This window comes from Ambystoma mexicanum, chromosome 8 (genome assembly GCF_040938575.1).
Source record: "Ambystoma mexicanum isolate Mex_15411 chromosome 8, UKY_AmexF1_1, whole genome shotgun sequence".
Lineage (NCBI taxonomy): Eukaryota > Metazoa > Chordata > Amphibia > Caudata > Ambystomatidae > Ambystoma > Ambystoma mexicanum.
Genome location: NC_090929.1, coordinates 1,373,142,284 through 1,373,159,707, shown reverse-complemented (window position 1 = coordinate 1,373,159,707; position 17,424 = coordinate 1,373,142,284). Strand labels below are relative to the sequence as shown.

General features: G+C 42.6%; 1 protein-coding gene across 2 annotated transcripts in view; it reads right to left on the bottom strand.

Moving 5' to 3' along the window:
* The window catches only part of C8H10orf90 (chromosome 8 C10orf90 homolog), a 1,136,825-nt gene that overhangs the window by 10,128 nt on the left and 1,109,273 nt on the right, over positions 1–17,424 (bottom strand). For both annotated transcript variants that reach the window (XM_069611487.1, XM_069611488.1), the window contains exon 8: positions 1,223–1,322. In XM_069611487.1, coding sequence (XP_069467588.1) covers positions 1,223–1,322 — 100 coding nt within the window. The remainder of the gene's footprint in view (positions 1–1,222; positions 1,323–17,424) is intronic.

The following is a 17,424-nucleotide window of genomic DNA, read 5'->3' as shown; positions in this document are numbered from 1 at the left end:
AGACTCTTAAACGATCAAGACCTTCCTCTTCAAGGAATGGCTCCTCCCTAATATCTAGGTCCACTCCCCACACTATCAGAGGCTTGATGATCTGCTCTTCACAGTTTACTCCCTTTGTTGCTTGCAGATCCCTTGCTGCCAATTGCCCCCTACCCTGTGTTAGCTCTATGATACCGTTTCCTTTGGTTCCCTCACTGTGCTCTTCCCCCTATGATTGTAAAGTACTCTGTTTCCTCCTGAAGTTAGGTCTGCACTCAATAATATTAATAATAATAATAATAATAATAATAATAACACTCATGAGGAACAAGATCTGTTGTGAGGTGGGAACCATTTCTGTCATATTCATGTCACCATGGACTCAGTCTATTTGGGTAAGTAGGCATCCTTAACCTTCACTCACCAGCCAGCACACTAGCCGGGAATCACAGCAATAACAGTTTCTGTGCACGGAAATGGGTGCAATGCACCATAATTCCTCATTCCACCTCTTTGCCTTGAATTCAGAATAAGGGCTCATCATTGCCACCAAAATCGGAAACCTGAGCGCTTTCACTTTGACACTCATTCACAAACCTTTGAAGAAGTAGGCTCTATGCTTAAAAACAACTCCACTGCATACACTGCAAACCACTACACAATCAGAAAGATACCGCATCTAATGCACAGAAAAGTGACGTGAATGTGCACACTCTGTACGAATACATAGGGCCTGATTTACACAACTGTTTTCAACGGGATTGCACCATTCTAAATCTGGCCCATACACTTTGTGCACTGAATAGCCGTTGAAATGCGGGCTTATCCTGGGAACAGCCAAAGCAGTATCCTAGGGGAGGCAGTGCAACTTAAGGTATGTAAACACACCTGAGCAAAGGCCTGAGGAGGGCTGTACACTCATGAAACAGGAGTACACGTGTTAAGCATTTTGAGAAAAAACTGTTGGAATCATGTGTAAAGTCAGAGTAGGCGTACAATGTCCGTGCATAAAAATGCATCATCAATGCTCTTAAGCTGTTCAAATAGGACCTTGGGGCGACTTGAGCATACGTGTTACACCGCTTTCTATTGTTACTGCACATATTGTAGATCATTAACTCTACACCACATATAAATCATCCTCTGCTCCACAGAGCAGCTCTCTCTGGGCACACTGACGAAGTGCCTAGAGCGAAGCTCTCCTCTCAACGTGGAGCGGCGCACCATCCATCCTTTCTGTTACCTTCTTGAAGAGCTCCGCGCGCTGCCGGTTGCTCTGTAAAACCACCTTCTTTTGCTGATCTTCTTGTTTCTTTTTCACCTCAGGCAGACTGTTGTAAATTCTGAAATACAGATGTGCATTCACTTTAGACACGTATTTAAATGGATCCTTGCATTTTCAGCGGGCCCGATCTAGATCAATTATCATGGTAGAGCCCCAATATGCAGTCAGGGCCATCGTGATACAGAGGTGAGGGTCGGTAACCAAAAAGGCACAGCTGCATAACTCGCTAAATGGCATAACATGCCAATTTAAAGAACAGCATGTTGTTCGAGGATTGTACGCTTTAACCTCCATGATGGCTGTCGATGGTTCAAACTAAAAAAAATTGCATCTTGGGATATCGATGGAATAACGTTTCCATATTTATATTGTGGGAATATATGAACTGTGTGATACCACTGAAATTCCGTCAGCGGGCGCCAAAGTATGCAGACCACAATCTGTAAAGCACATGTCTTGACACATATTCGATTAACTGGATGTTCAAATTCCTATGTGGTTGTTTTCATCTGCCCCAAGAACAACAGATGCAATCCTTTCCTCGGTGCGTGGAGTCAGCAAACAGTAGCACTTTACTCTGAAATCAGATCACTTTCATGAACATAAATATAAAAATAAATGTATTGCAGCACCACACAAATGTTGTTGAGAAAAAAAAAGCCAATGTCAGCACATTTCACTTGACACCACTATCAACATCATTCACCAGTCACAATAAAATCATCAGTTTTCTACTCGCCCTTTGCTCAGTGAATTCCTGGACGTGGACTCACTGCAGGTACCTAGCTTGGTGGTGACTGTGGCGCTTGACCCTTTCAATTGCCCTAAAATGCTGGTTCCGCTACAACCAGAGGAGTACATACATTTTACCCACTGTGCTGAAGCGATGAATCAGAAACTCCATGAAGCGCGCAAAGCAAGTCATCAGCTCCAAAGTACATACTTCACAAATAGGTTTATGAAGAGAATGGGGATGTTAGTGGTTATGACTAATAAGAATCAGAAAGTTAGATACATTTCAGATAAATACATTCACTCAATCTCATCCCTAGGAAGGGATCCTTGACGAGGCCTCCCCTGACCAAAGTCAGGAAAGAGTGATTTAGAGATAGTACTTTATGCGTAACCCTAATGAGGAAATGAGGACGGGGAGGAAAGGGGTTGGGGCAGAATCCTGGACCTTGTCCCCCTGACTCAGGTTTCTTTAGAGACCTCTGCTGGTGTTCGAGAATCCGTTGAGGACACAATCTCCGGTGCTTGGTACCGTTGAGGAAGGCCCACGGGTCACTGTTGCAAAGTCCACTTTTGGGCACAGGATTTAGTTGGTACGACTTCCTTTCATCAACTGTCTTTTTTTCACTGAGTTTTTTAATGAAAAAGGTTCAACGAAAAACTCAAAGAAAAATAGGTGGGGTGGAAAAGTGCATATGAGGGGTGGGGGTCAGGAATAGAGAATATAGGGGATGCAGGCTTGGAGGGTGGAACCCCCAAAATAAAAAAGAAACAATTTTGATGATTTTTTTCATTGAAAATGTTTCGTACAGAAAATCATGCTGAAGAAATGACATAGAATCATTTAGTTTTGGTCAGACGCAGTGCTTAGAAATTGGTTCCAGTAGAAGACCCAAACAAAGAAAGATGAGACTGGCAGAGTGCAGACTTCCTCAGGACACCTCCAGAGATCTAAGAAACAGGGTTGAAATGGGAATCACCACGGTCAGGCGGCAACAGCCAATCTTAAACTGATAAACAAAGGAACAGGCCCAGCACAGCTTCCTTTCATGCAAGATGGCTGTACATGTGGGACCAGGCAATTTGTAACTCAAGTTGAAGATCCTCCAAGGTCCATGGGTGCAATCAGAATGGCGGCCGCTGCAGCGAGGTGGCCCATGGGAGAGTTGTTCAGTCCACTGGTTGGTCCAGGGACACCTCAGATGGCGCAGATCCTCGAGCAGAGATTGGACTGGTTGTTCTCACTGTTCCAGGGACTGAAGCATTGACAAGTGCCTTATTGTGATCAGGACAGAGGAGCAGGGCTTCACTGGGATAGCACTGGGATAGCACTGTAGTCGATGCTGGTCATCCTCAGGTAGTAAGGGGACTGCACTTGTTTGTAGTGGCCTTGGCTCCAATAATGATCTGTTGAATGCCTGCAGGATCCCTTCTTTTATTCAAGATTTGGATTGGCCAGTTAGCCATTCAGGGACCAGGGATTTGGATTGGGACATGACAGTGCCAGCCCCCTCCTCTAGCCACACATAAACCACCCCTTAGCCTGTGGAAGCCGCAGCTTTCCACAGGTAAGACCAGTCCATCTAATGTATTTCCTTACCTGAGAAGGCCCAAAGAAGGCCAAAGAACAATGTGACCAAAGAACAAGTAAAAAGACTTGTGGTGCAGCCATCTGAGGATGCTAGTTATCTTTAGTAGTCCCTCACAGAGATTGCGTATGTGCACGAGTAAAATGTTCCAAAATGGCGAAAATGTCTCTGCTGCCACCAGCTTGTCTTAAGCACATTGTTAAAGTACCCCAAAAGCCCTTATATAAAAAGCTATAAGGATACAAAGTATCTTAACCGCACTTCACTGTAAGGTGATGTAGGCATTTGTAACAATACAAGAAATTCATGGGCATTCTTCAAGGGCCTTATTATGAGTATGCCGGTCTGGTAACAACAATGCCGGTAAGCCGACTGGCACTGTTGTTACCGGACCAGCACAGTACAATTCTGCGGGTGAGTGCCGTCCCGCCCACCAGTGTCAGACCTAGCGGTGGAATGGCACACGCCGGCAGAGTTTCACGGAAGCACTGACACCGTTATTAACGGTGCCGGTGCTTCCGTAATCCCCATTCCCATTGAGTCCTATGGGAAAGGGGATTTACAATTTACTGGCGCCTGACTTCCCGGAACGCCGGGGTTGTAATCCACCGGTGTTACCAGCAAGCCAGGTGCTGGTAAATACTGCATGTCCGGCTGCAAATCGCCGGTAGCACTGACAGGGATACCGCCAGACTTGTAATGAGGCCCTATAGTTTCTCACTACTGATAGTCTTATGGACTGATCTGTTTCCCCACAAGAATGAGTAAAACGGGCAACAAAAGTAAAGCATAAGGCTTTCCCTACCTCCCAAAAAGTCAGGACAGCGTTCAAAACAAACAAAAAGAAAGGGTGTTGCATAGAAGTCTATGGAGGAAAGCAACAAAGAGAACATCTTTCCTAACAGCTCATGATATAATGAATACACAAGAGACATTAGCGTCTGAACTGGAACCTCAAACTGCTAATGTGATAGGAGATGCCGCGGATGACGTGAACCTACCCCAGTCAGCAATGATGCTGTCAGTACGCTGACTGAATCCAATATGGATACTGTTTATTCCATTAGATAGTTGTCAATGACAACAATGTGGTTCATCATTGCCATACTGATATATTGGACAAAGGTTTAATTAGAACACCTGAGCTTTATGACATGAACTCAACAGTTTCCAAATCGGTTAGCGAAGTGCTTGCATGTGGCCATGTACTTGTTTATAATGACTGTGCGGGAAGGGATCTTGAGGCTGAATTTGTCAATCTTATTACACATGACAGCATTGCCACATCACCTCCTAACAATGACAACATGGAAGACAGTGGGTTCACTAATTCTCAACTATAGGTCCTTCACTACTTAATGACATCTTCAGACAAATTATTCGTATCCATATACTCTGAAATAGTGCTGCAAAGTAAACACATCCAAAATATAGAACGTCTGACAATAAAAGGCGCTGGCAAGTATTCAGTGACGTGTAATCATAATGAGAAAGACATCATAGGGACAAATCATGCTGGTATTGCTAACACTACGGACATTAACATTATATCAGACATTGCAGATAACTGTCAATATGGAATATAATAATGAAATGAATGCAGATAAGGCAAATGATACTCCATTTGCATTACATGATACTAAAGCGGGGTCAAAATAAACAAGTCAACACCTAGAGTAATATTATTGACTGCATCTCGGATAATACGGAGGTTGAAATATTATCCGTTTGTCTGTTTGTACTGAGGCAGGGTGAAAGAAGTAACAACAATACGACAGCTATGAAGACCAAGGTCAGCAAGAACAAGAATGCAGGTCGTAATAATACATGCGGCATATACTCATATCTGCCCTTCGGTAGCACACAAGGGAATTTGCAATGACTAAATATGTGAAACAGTTGCAAATGGGATGGTTGGGGAACGCTTGGTACTCCAGGAACTATTTGAGGAGCCAGACCTGGATATAGAGTAAACAGATAAAGCTTCACAAGCAGGCCCAATTACAAACAACAATGAGAAAGAACACTGACAGGCTTACAGCTTCTAGTACCATTGCCATTACTATTGACCCACACACTCAGGGCACTCTATTACTCAGCAGGCCCCTTTTCGACAATAAGTCAGATATGAACAACATAGGGAAGGGGACTTGGTCTACTGACATATTTTCTTTGGGCACTGGTCATAGTAAACTTGGAGACACCGTTAGATATATTTGAATCGATCTTTTGTGCTTTTGTGCTACGTTTTTTCCACGTGTTGCCACAATTAAGATCTATCACGACTGATGTCTTTTACATAGTTGATATATTAGAAGATGAAAACGTGAGTACATCTGTCATATATTTTTCTTCAGAAAATGTGGTTACACCTATTCCTGGCCAGTCTGACTCTTTATTCAGAGACACCTAGCTGTGAATACTGTCACATTATAACTCTTGGTTTGCATAGTGAGATGAATTATAAAAGGCCTAGGATTGATAACAGTCATAGAATTGAAATGAAGGTAACAAAGGGCAGACCTAGGGAGGTTTGCGTTATGAATACTGACGATGCTGAAACTAATGGACGCCCAGAAATGGTGAAATGGGATTGGCTTATAAGTGTGCTCACAGCTAGTGCAGGCATCTGGCCATGACCCTACACATGCTATAACTATTCTATCCTGGAACACTCGAGGACACACACACTATACAACATCTGGAGGCCTATAGGAACATATTAACAACTGTGATATAGTTGCTTTACAAGATACCTGGATTACTGACCTCTCTCTATTTGATGGACACAATGCTATCCAAAAACCAAAGGAGCCTTGGGGAGACCAAAATGGGGACTTGTCATCAGAACTAAACAATGTTATGCCATTAGTGAAATCACTATCCACAGTGAGAACTTGCTGGCTGGTGACTGGTGTCAGACTGTCCAATAGTCACATACAAATTATGATAATTATCATCTATGACCCGCCGGGACATGACTTCCCTAATGGTATTAAAATACAGATTAAGGGCCTGATTCACAGGGAGTTTTCATAAGGGATAGTGCCCTTATTAAACGCTTCTGTGAATCAGGGCTTGAAGATCTCATTTTGACTGGTAACTATAATTCGGACATTATAGGCCTTACAATTTTGGTCTATGTCATGCTAAAATTCTCCCCTAAAAGTGGACTCTTGCTACACTCAACATTCAGATTCATCATATACCTATGGGGTCCTAAAGGGAATATAATGCTATGGTATAACATGGTACAAAACGCTAATGCCGCTGGGGATGCGTATGGTTAATGGACATGTCAGAAATGACATTCGTGGTCATTACATGAGGATAACAAATATGGCTGCCATCACCATTGATTACATTTTTCTACTTGGGGACGATATACAATATGTCACTGATGTGACATTATGTCCCTGGGAGGAAAGTGATTACTTTCTGAGTCTTGTGAGCTGTGGAGGTGTGCAAGTGCCTAGGGTTAAACACGATAAGACTGATGTACTGGACGTTAATCTGCATGCAACCCGTATTAGATAGACGGCCCAGGGGAGCAGGCCAACCAAAGACTGGAACTACAAACAACGCCGGAGATGAAGGGGCACTGATGAAACATCGGCACATCCTACTGAATATATTTCTGATAATAACAGAATGTCAAACACATATGATGTGATATGGTATGATATGATATGATATGATATGATATGATATGGCATTTATAACGCGCCTATACACAAGTGTGAGAAATACATGAACATGTATGATGAATTTGTTGGCAATTTGAATGAGTAGATGTGGTTTAGAAATAAACACCAGACACACGTGTACAAATAGGCTGCATAGACATAAGTGTGATGTGGACATCACTCATGCTAAAAGATGAGTTAGGAGAGAATTAAGACACATTATGAACAAGTCTTTGTAGCCTGAGAATCAGATATCACCCTGTACGTTCCAAAAGAGGAAGTATATCAAAAATGGCTAAACGTCCAGAAATGGTTGATATGCTAGCGGGAATGGCAGCACATGATTAGCAGCATTCACAACAATTATAACTTCTCATTTTGGAGAAAAGTACAAGGCAAGGGGCATGCAATACACTTCCTGCTCGGGTCTCACTGTGAAGCTAGGAGAAGTAGATTCTCGTGGCCCTGGGAGTCAGGCCTATCAATGACTCAGAATATCAATCATGCAAGGTGGCCAGATGGCAGCATACTAGGTATGTAGGGAGGATTGTATGACTATTAAAATCGTGTCGAACTCTACTGCACCTGGACCTGAAGGTCTATGCTGTGCCCTGGTGCAACAAGACATATCTACATGGGGGAAACATTGCATAAAGTATTGTATTCTGTTAGAGAAGTGGGAAAACTACCACCTACCATCACTGTCTCCATTTATGAAGATGGGATTAGAAATGATCCCTGTAGCTACAGGAAGTTGTCTGTACTTGATGCACCTGCCAATATCTCTGCAAGAATACTATTGAAATAACCTATAGACTGGAGAGACAATTAGTCCATCTTGCCCATAAATGAAACTGGGATTAGAAAGGCCTCATTGACTCTTACCAACATGCTCGCTTCAGTGACTGCCTTTGAATGGTGCGGGATTATTAAGGTATGACATATATGTGTGGCATATATTTATGGCGTTGTGAACACGGGGTGATGGCTCCACAAAGGAGATGTTGGTAATGGCATTGGGGAATATTGTTTAGAAATATACTTTAGCATGAAACACGGTGGCTTTTCTAACCCTTTGTTTTTATGCTATGTACAGGGTCACTGCTAGTGATTAGAAGACGTATCACAGAATTTTGGAAGACGATGGTCGAATCTAGTTTGCTGAGCTCTAGACGTGGGCAATACATTACTAGGCTGTAGTCACTACTAGAAAGCACTGGGAAGAAATGGTAGCTAGTTTCTGTCAAGAGGAAGAAATCACGCTGTCGGAAAATACCATAAGGAACTACAGGCGATAAGAATTGGAAGTAGCCTTTGGTTGTAATAAAAGAATGTTGCGACCAAAGACAGTAGGAATTATGTGTTGATACATTAGAAAGAATAATAGTAAACAACAATGTTTTTATATGTATTAGGCATTTTCTTTGTGCAGTTGTTTGCGCGACACACATGCTATGTAATCATAAAATGGGGGATAGTAATGTATGTATGTGGTTTCTTTATAATGTTTTGATGAAATAAGTGAATCCGGTTTTGTATATAATGCTTTTATTTTTTATTTTATTTTTTATTTACTTGGTTCACCTGATTAACAGTTTTTACAAGATAGAGCATAAAGAAAAGAAAAGAAAATTCCTTCTATCCAGTTTGATGAGTCGTCTTATTACAGTTTAAAACTTTGGGCTTCCGCCCAGGCCAACGTAGGAGGAGGTCCCGATGAGAACCAGAGGGGAGAAGAGACAAACAGAACAAAAGTGGAAAAGAGGAGAAGAGAGAGAGTTGTGACTCTATCTCAAGATGGGCTGTACACAACTCATTTCTTTTTCCTCAGCATTTAGCTGGAAATATGTTTTGAAAATAGGACGCCACGGCTAGAGCGTATGAGGTTCTCTCTCCAGACAGGTCTCTTTGTTCAGGCGTTGTCGGTCGAACCAGGTAAGTGGTTCTTTTCCCCATTAGGCCCAGGCTTTTATATTGATACAAAAGCTGAAACATGCGTTTTCTACTTTTTATTCTTTCATTGGTGTGTAGCAATTGTTAATGAAACAGATTGTATTGATATCTCAGACTAAAGAATATGACCGATAAATTCTGTGTACCTAATGTGTTCAGATTCACCTTTGTTGGTGTTTCTACCTAATATCATGAAGCATGGAAATACAATCCCTGGGCAGCTACAGTACAACAATCTTCACTGGTCAAAAAATCTGATGACCCCAGATTGTGACATATCTGAAGTGGGATAGAAACCCTTGGTAAAAAGATTTTTAGCTGAGGTAGCATCTGAACACAACCTGATAGATCTGGCTATGAAATCCCACTCAAAGGAATATCTAAAATATACGCCTCAACCTTATCAATCACCATTATATATGCCCACCTTCCCTAATGATAAGATCAGATGGGACTACCTATGTCTCAAATTTACCTTATTGCCAATAATGGAAGTTATTGGCTCATGGTTTAAAGAGCCTATTGATAATAGAACATGCTGAATATGTGGTATAGAGGTGGTTGAGACAGTCCAGCATCGGAAAATCTACTGCACAAAAAACGAATGCTATAGAATGACACACGTCAGTGATTACTACACACCAGATCTGGACAATGTTATTAAATAAATGATTTGGTAGAGACTCATGGGGGCATTGATTTCTACTTCATCTATTTTGCTATATGTCTATAGTGTGACACTGACAACCTTCTTAATGAATGTAAACAAGCAAACATTATTGCATGCAGTGTTTTTTATATGGAGATATTGATTGATTTTGTAATGCTGAAATATTTACGTATAAAACGCCTAGCTGTTTCGTGCAGCTGTAATATAGTAAAATAAACTAAACAAAATAATCATCAGTTTTGTTTTTTTGTAGGGATGGTATAAGCTTTTGCCAGGCACTGCTGTGTTGGCACTACCTGGCAATAAGACCTGAACTGCTCAAAAATGTTATGATGACCTGCGAATATCATAGCAGTGCCTCGCACATGCCTATCTGATACCTATACACCAGCCACGATTGTTGGCTTTGTCAATGATTCTTTCCAGCAGGACTTCAGTCCAAGGAAAGGATATATATCGAGTGGCACTTGTGAAGAAATGGGTATTATACCAGTAGCTGATTTACAGCTGCAATTAAGCCATTAACTCTCAGCAGACTGCTTTGCAATTACACCGGGCCGCCAAAGTTTCAGTTGACTGCTTCATAAAGCGAGCTCAAAGAGATGGACAGGACGCTGCGCTATGAGTGGTGAGAGACATGCAGTGCGCGGGAATGGCTATAGGAATTAGTAGCAAGTCAATCGATATATACGCGAACGAAATGCATACGCTGTGTGTCCCTCCTCTCATGTTATCTCCATCCTAGCAATAGCAATAGTTTCCATTCATAGGTGGTATTTAAGATCCACCTTATAGCCTGAACTATAAAGGACAGAGGACCTCTATATTAAAATAATGTGTGCAAAAGACAATACGTTATTGGGTATTGTGAAGACCGCCCTGGTGAGCCATAAAAGTGCCACATTCCAAACCCTCCAAAATGTAAATGAAGATGTTTTTTCCTGATAGCTTGGACACCCAGGTGGGATTTTATTGAAGGAGCGCTTCAGAAACTCTTTAGAAACAGTCCTGAAAAGTGAGACTGGGTCCATAGTCATGATAAAGTATCAACAATGAAATCATTATCTACTTTTGCCCAAATGTTCTCCTCTTTTTATAAACGTCACCTGTATTTCAGACTTGCTCCATCATCATCCTTGAGAAGATTATTTATCCAGCTCAGATTTAACAGACTGGAGGTATCGGATGTCAAAGGAGCATGGCTTGGTATCCCAAAAGAGGATCGCAGGTGCCATTTATGCCAAGATGCCCAAAAAATAGAATCTATTACACATGTGACGACATCCTGCACGGTCTATGTGCACTACTGTAGTAAACTTGCGAAAAGAAGGTAGAGGCCATAAGAAATGCATTGTTTTGGTTAAGATGTGTATCTACCTATAGTAAAGGCTTATTCATTTGTATCGTTCGGGTATGGAAAGTGTTTGCAGGGAAATTGGCTTTATAAGATTTAATTAATTGATTTCATTCTGAATGTAGTTAATGAACTGAATTGAAAAGTAATAGTTAATGATGAATTCATTGGATTGAAAGTTGTAAGTTTTTATTGTGGAATTTGTATTTTATTTTTATATTGAATGTTTGTCTAAAGTTTTCTTTTTATAACTAATACACAAATACAAATTAAAAAATGTAAAATAAAGACCAAAGCGTCAACTTATGTAGCCATCACTTTGCTATAAATGCTAAGAGCTCCAGGCATACAACAAAGGGACTTTAACAACCACAATCCAATGATGAGTCTACAGTGACCTCATTGAAAAGTTTATTGCAATGCAAGTGGTGGTAGAAAGAAGTTTGTTCAATCCAGTGTTGACCAGCATTCGCTGGAGTGCACACAGGAATTGAATGCACCGGTATATACAATTTGGATAAGCCTACCACTCTAATTAAAATATCTTTCCAGGCATGATGTATTTAATCATTATTGAAATTCGAATTTATTTTATTTATTGGGTATTTATAATGCGCCTATACAGCAAATCGTGTTCCTTTATCATTGTTCACGTGAAAGAGTTCTTTACCATCAGCTGTGTAGGGCAGCTTATTTAGAGTGGCACCTGTCTAATAAGCAATGGTTTGAATCTGAGGACCTAATGCTTAGACTATTAAGAGGAAAAGACTGCCTTTTAAAGGTTCACTGGCACAGGTCAGATAATGCTAATGTATGCAGTGCTCTTTTTTTTAGATGGTTATGACGATTTGTTCAATGGAAGTATGTGGTTGGTGATTATTCTATGTGATGGAGCAGAAAGCAATGGAAACAAAACGTGTATGCTAAATTTAATTTGTTAACTCTTCGGATGGGTGAAATATCTAAATATTTAAAATGTATGACGGGTTGTAGTAGGTCTTGCTCCCCTAGGGTTTCTTGCAATGTAGTAAGGTATTTGGCCTCATTATGAGTTTTGCGGTAAGGACGCCAAATCATGAGTAGGCGGGTGTGCATACCACCCATCAGCGGTAACACTGCCTGTGGAACAACACCCCAAAAAAACAGCTTCTACATTCATTTTGTTGAAAATAGGTAGAATTACCATTACTACTGCACAGCAGAATGACAGTCGGTGGAATTACCGCCGGCAGAAATAGCATCATCAGTGGAACAGAAGTACTGTGGTGGCCATCTTTAAAAACACAATCGATTCAAAATCTACTTGAAAGGAATGTCATTCACCCCCAGAGGAAAGCCCAATCACGTCAGGATTTGTAAGGGTCACAACTCTGCAAGACCACCCAGCAGCCGAAGAATGCTATCTGGGTGGACATAAGTCAAAATGTGGTGGCTAGAGGTTATGTCCCACGGGACAGCGAGGACATGAGGAAGAGGAGGAATGATCGCAAGGCACGAGTCCACACCCTCATTTACATCCACCTCTGGAGACAGCAGCCACCAGTGGAGGAACAGTTGACCTGCTGAAGCTTGCTCCGTGGGAGGAGACGGTTAGCAGCATCCCCCACATTGTGGGCCTTGACGGTGTGGTTTTGGCTGAGGTTGGAGCCAGCATCCAGGGAGAACCACCTGTGTTGATTTGTGTTGATTATAGCATGTTGATATGCACACACCTCCATTCATCCAGGCAACCGTAATCCTGACAATGCATGACTCATCTATGTGACACTGCAGGCCATTACATCAGTCATAGAAGGCATGAACCCCTTTAAACACCAAATACAATGACAATGGCATGGTGTAGCATGCAACTACCATGGAACTGCAAGTAACAAGAACTGAAACACATTTGCATGTCACATCACCACCACACCCTGCTGGCACACCGATCATCCATGTACAGACACATCAGTTAAGCTGGTCCCTAAAACATAGCGCATGTCAAGCTATGAACACCATGAGACGTGTGTCTCAAACTAACAACCACTGCAACAGATTGTTGGCTGGGGCATCTCCTGCAGCTTCCCAACAGTGTGTTGGAATCCGCCCATTGCACAGAAGAATAGGACAGAGACAAGCTTTACCAAGGGTTCGGGGGCAGTACTAATGGCAATGATACTTGAGATCAGCTTCTTTTAGGATAAGCAGGTCTCTGATGGTGTGCCAGTCCAAGCGATAGAGGGTCACTAACTGGTTGTCCGTCAGCACCCATGGGAATGGGCGGGCATGTGTCCTGTGCAGCACACATCTCCTGTGCCTTTGTGGTGCCTGTCTCCTTCCCTGATGAGGACTTGCATACTGCTCTAGCTCAATGAATAGCAGCAGGTTGTGGATCCCATTGTTCATGTCTGGCTATGGCTGCATGTTAATTGGATGTGTGTTTGGGTCAGGTGTGGGCCTTATGTACCCCTCCTGAGCGAATTGGGTGCACCTGTGACTTGATTTCCATCACTTGTATGCATTTACCTTAACGTTTTAGGTGGAGGTAACTGCACTGTGTTTTGGGCTGAATTATCGCACATTTGAAGTGGTATTTCACCTGCATTTCCACTTGTAGCATTGGTTTTCTGGGAAGCATAATCCGGCAGAGTGGTAAAAGTGGTGGCAATTTAGTTACCAACACTTTATCCACTTACTACCGAACTCATGCATGTATGGTAATCATCATTACTGCTAGTTTTCCTAACTCGTCATCATTCTTACTATCTGAAGGCTGCCTGCCTTCCCAGAGGGACACCCCACACATTTGCAAGAATGTGTAGGCAATACCTTAAGGTAGGATTCTGCAACCTGTGGCTCGTCAGATGTTTTGGACTATGACTCCCATGAGCCCCAGCCATCATATGCCATGGTGAGAGATCATAGGAGTTGTAATCTAAAATAACTGGAGAGCGGCTGGCTGCAGACCTCTGTCTGAAGGGATATAAGCCCCTCCCTCCCTTACCCTCTTCCTGTGCTTTTGGACCAAGAAAGTAACGAATAAGATTGGGAGAGGAGGGTGTGCCTTAACAAATGTGACAAGGCTGGAGAACTGGTTTAAATGTTGATCACCTTGTGTAATCTGGTATTGCCTCCCATCCTCTCTTCCTCGTCATAGTCATAGATTTCACAAACAATAAAAGTAACATGTAATTTAAGTGAAACCCCCAGACTCTAAAACGTGCTTGCATGCATGTTTATTTGAACATAATATGAGCTGATCAGCAAGACCCTTGTTTTAAAGTCTGCTGATGATGCCCCATTCATCACCAATGTATAGTGTATAACAAAGGTGTTGTGGGATGTCCATGTTGCTGCACAGCAAAAGGCCTGAACGGGAATGCCCTGTGCCTCCATCAAGCAGGCGGTCATTTCATTAGTGGATTGTTCTGGCAGAGTCTCAGTAATGGTCTAGCCACATTGTCATAGGAATCCCCAACAGTGTCTAGGGTCCATTGGCTAAGGGTTTGTGCTGGGCGGCTTCTTCCCTTTCACCAGAGAAGATCCCTTTCAGGCAGCTGTTGCATCTAGATAAACCTTGAGGGCCCAACCAACATTCAGAGGGTGGGCCTCAGCCTTTCCAACCTGGGAACCTGTCTCTGATTTGAGTGTGGTTAACATGAGATCCTTATTAATATGGAACTGGGAGCAGACTTTAGGAATGAAAGGTAGCCTTGCATGCAACATAACCAAAGCCGGTATGAAACTCAGGTAAAGCACCATGTTCAAAAGGGATCTTTTGTAAAATGTGATTGTGAATAGTCTAGTTTTCCCAAATGCCTTGCTGATGTGATTTCCACCACGAAGAGCCTTTTTCCTGGATTCAAATATGATGGCTATTGCCTCCATAGTTTCAAATGGGGGAATCTGCAGCTGCAGTAGAATCAGACGAAGAACCCACTCAAGGAAATGCTGTCTTCCCTGAAGGCTTTTGGAGCTTAGAGCCATGAAGTCGATGGACAAGCAGGTTCATTGTCCACCAGGGCAGAAGGCTCTGATGGCAGCCCCTTATGACCAGAATGTTTCGGCTGGTAGGTCCATTTTGAAACCATCCACGACAAAGTACACTATTCTTCACACATTGCTGTCTGTTGGGGACCGCCCCTGGTTGCGTACTATTTATGGAATGAGGTCAAATGCTGGCACTATGCTACTGGCATGGTTGTCTTGTGGGATTTCTGAATATCTAGCGCTACATCTTTTGATATGCCATATCAAAAATGTGTTCAATTCTTTCCTCAGACCTTCAAAAGGAGTCTCTGTAATGTTCTGAGAGGTAGGGTCAGGAGTCAATTGGAGATGGCCATACTGGAAGAACCAAGGGCTCTGCTAAACTCATGAACTGGAGGAGAGAATACCAATACATAATGATTCAATAAAGCACAATCAGGACCTAGTGTGCTCCATCACTGAATGAATCCACGAGCACCAGAAGGAGTAACAAGATAGGCGAAGAGCAATTCCTTGGACCATGGTGCAGAGAGAGCATACAACATCGGATGTATGGGCCCTGGATGAAGAGCTGCACACCAGGGAAGCAGTTGGTTCTTCTCCATAGTGAAGGGATCCATTGTTGGAAATCTGCATGGCTCCAAGGTCAAAGGGATGATCTTCGGACACAGGCAGAAGTCTACTGACAAGGGACACACCCTGCTAAGTTGGTCTGCTGTTTGGTTCATCTTGCCTGGCACATATGCTGCTTTCAGATCTTGCAAGTGTATCTCGTGCAGGCAAACATGAGGTGTGAAACATAATTGAGGAACTGGCATCTGGACCCACCTTTCTGGTTTATACATGCATTGACCACCTGCGTGTCCATACTCATCTAGAGCTGACCTCGTGCCATTTGGGATAGAAATAAGTCAGAACCCTAAAGATGGCAATGAGCTCCCTTCAATTTGATACATTTAGAGTCTCTGCATATGTGGGTACCCTGGAATGATTCCCCAGCCGTGGCACTGTCATCCGTTAACAAAAGAGGTGAGGTTTCTAGGTTTAACCTATTCCCTCAAAATGGGTCACTGCTGTCCTTCCGCTAGGGCCAACACCTTCCTGTACCTTCTGTGACAGGAATCTGTTTCTTGTAATTCCTTGAGGTACCTGGCTGTACTGCCACAGACACAACTGCCATAGCAGGGGCTTCAGTTGAAAACATACCCACATAATCATAGCTGTATGGGCTGATATATCCCCCTGTAGTCACAGCCATGTCTTGCTGATGCCGGGTAGCTTTGCAGTTCTCCAGATACTCCTGGTTCATTGTTGCTCTAGCTAGAGGGAGTGTGGAGTTCCCTTTCTCCATGTGAAATCTTACTTCAATGAATTGGAGATCCTAGGAGGGTATCACGTAGGATATCTTCCAATTTATCTGAAATCTATGACACTGTAACTATGCAAACCCTTCTGGCATTATGCAAACGCTGCTCCGTTGATAGAACCTGAATCAACCAACCATCTAAGTAGGAAAAGATGAACATTACTTCTGCATGTAGCCAACCCACAAGAGGGCACAGCCATCTGAAAATAGGGTGAGATTATTCACCCTTTAAACTGGTGCTAGGGTCTACCCTTTATTTGTTCAGTTGGTCACTGGTTTACCTTTAATGTATATCTCGGTTGTAGCACTTACAGAACCCAGTCATCATGTTCATGTGCCCATGCTTTGGAGAACTGTAGCATATGCCCCCACTGGCTGGTCTGATTTCCATAGGTAGCCATGCCTTTGATGGGTCAGGATTGGGGGAAGGAGCCCCTCTGGGTAGCCTGTGTTTGTTGAAAATTCTCTTCTAATGCCCTGAATGGATCCCCTTGTGGACCGATCCAGCGGAGTTCCTGATGCATTTCTCACAAAGGGCTTTGATGTTCATGTAATATTATTTATTATTATTATTATTATTTACACATGTTGCCTCTCTATGAGATTAGCCACCCCAATCAACATCCACTCATGTGAACTATTATCAGTTAATGTTCCACTTACCAATGCCCAAACCCTTAATATTCACCTGATATATCGGCCTCCGGGCCCTCCAGGGACTTTCGAGGATGATATTAACACTATCTTGTCTAGTAATCTCAAAAGCTCTATGCAAGTACTTCTACTTGGAGACTTTAATATGGGGTTTAATGACCCATCAGACCAGCTTGCCCTAATTACA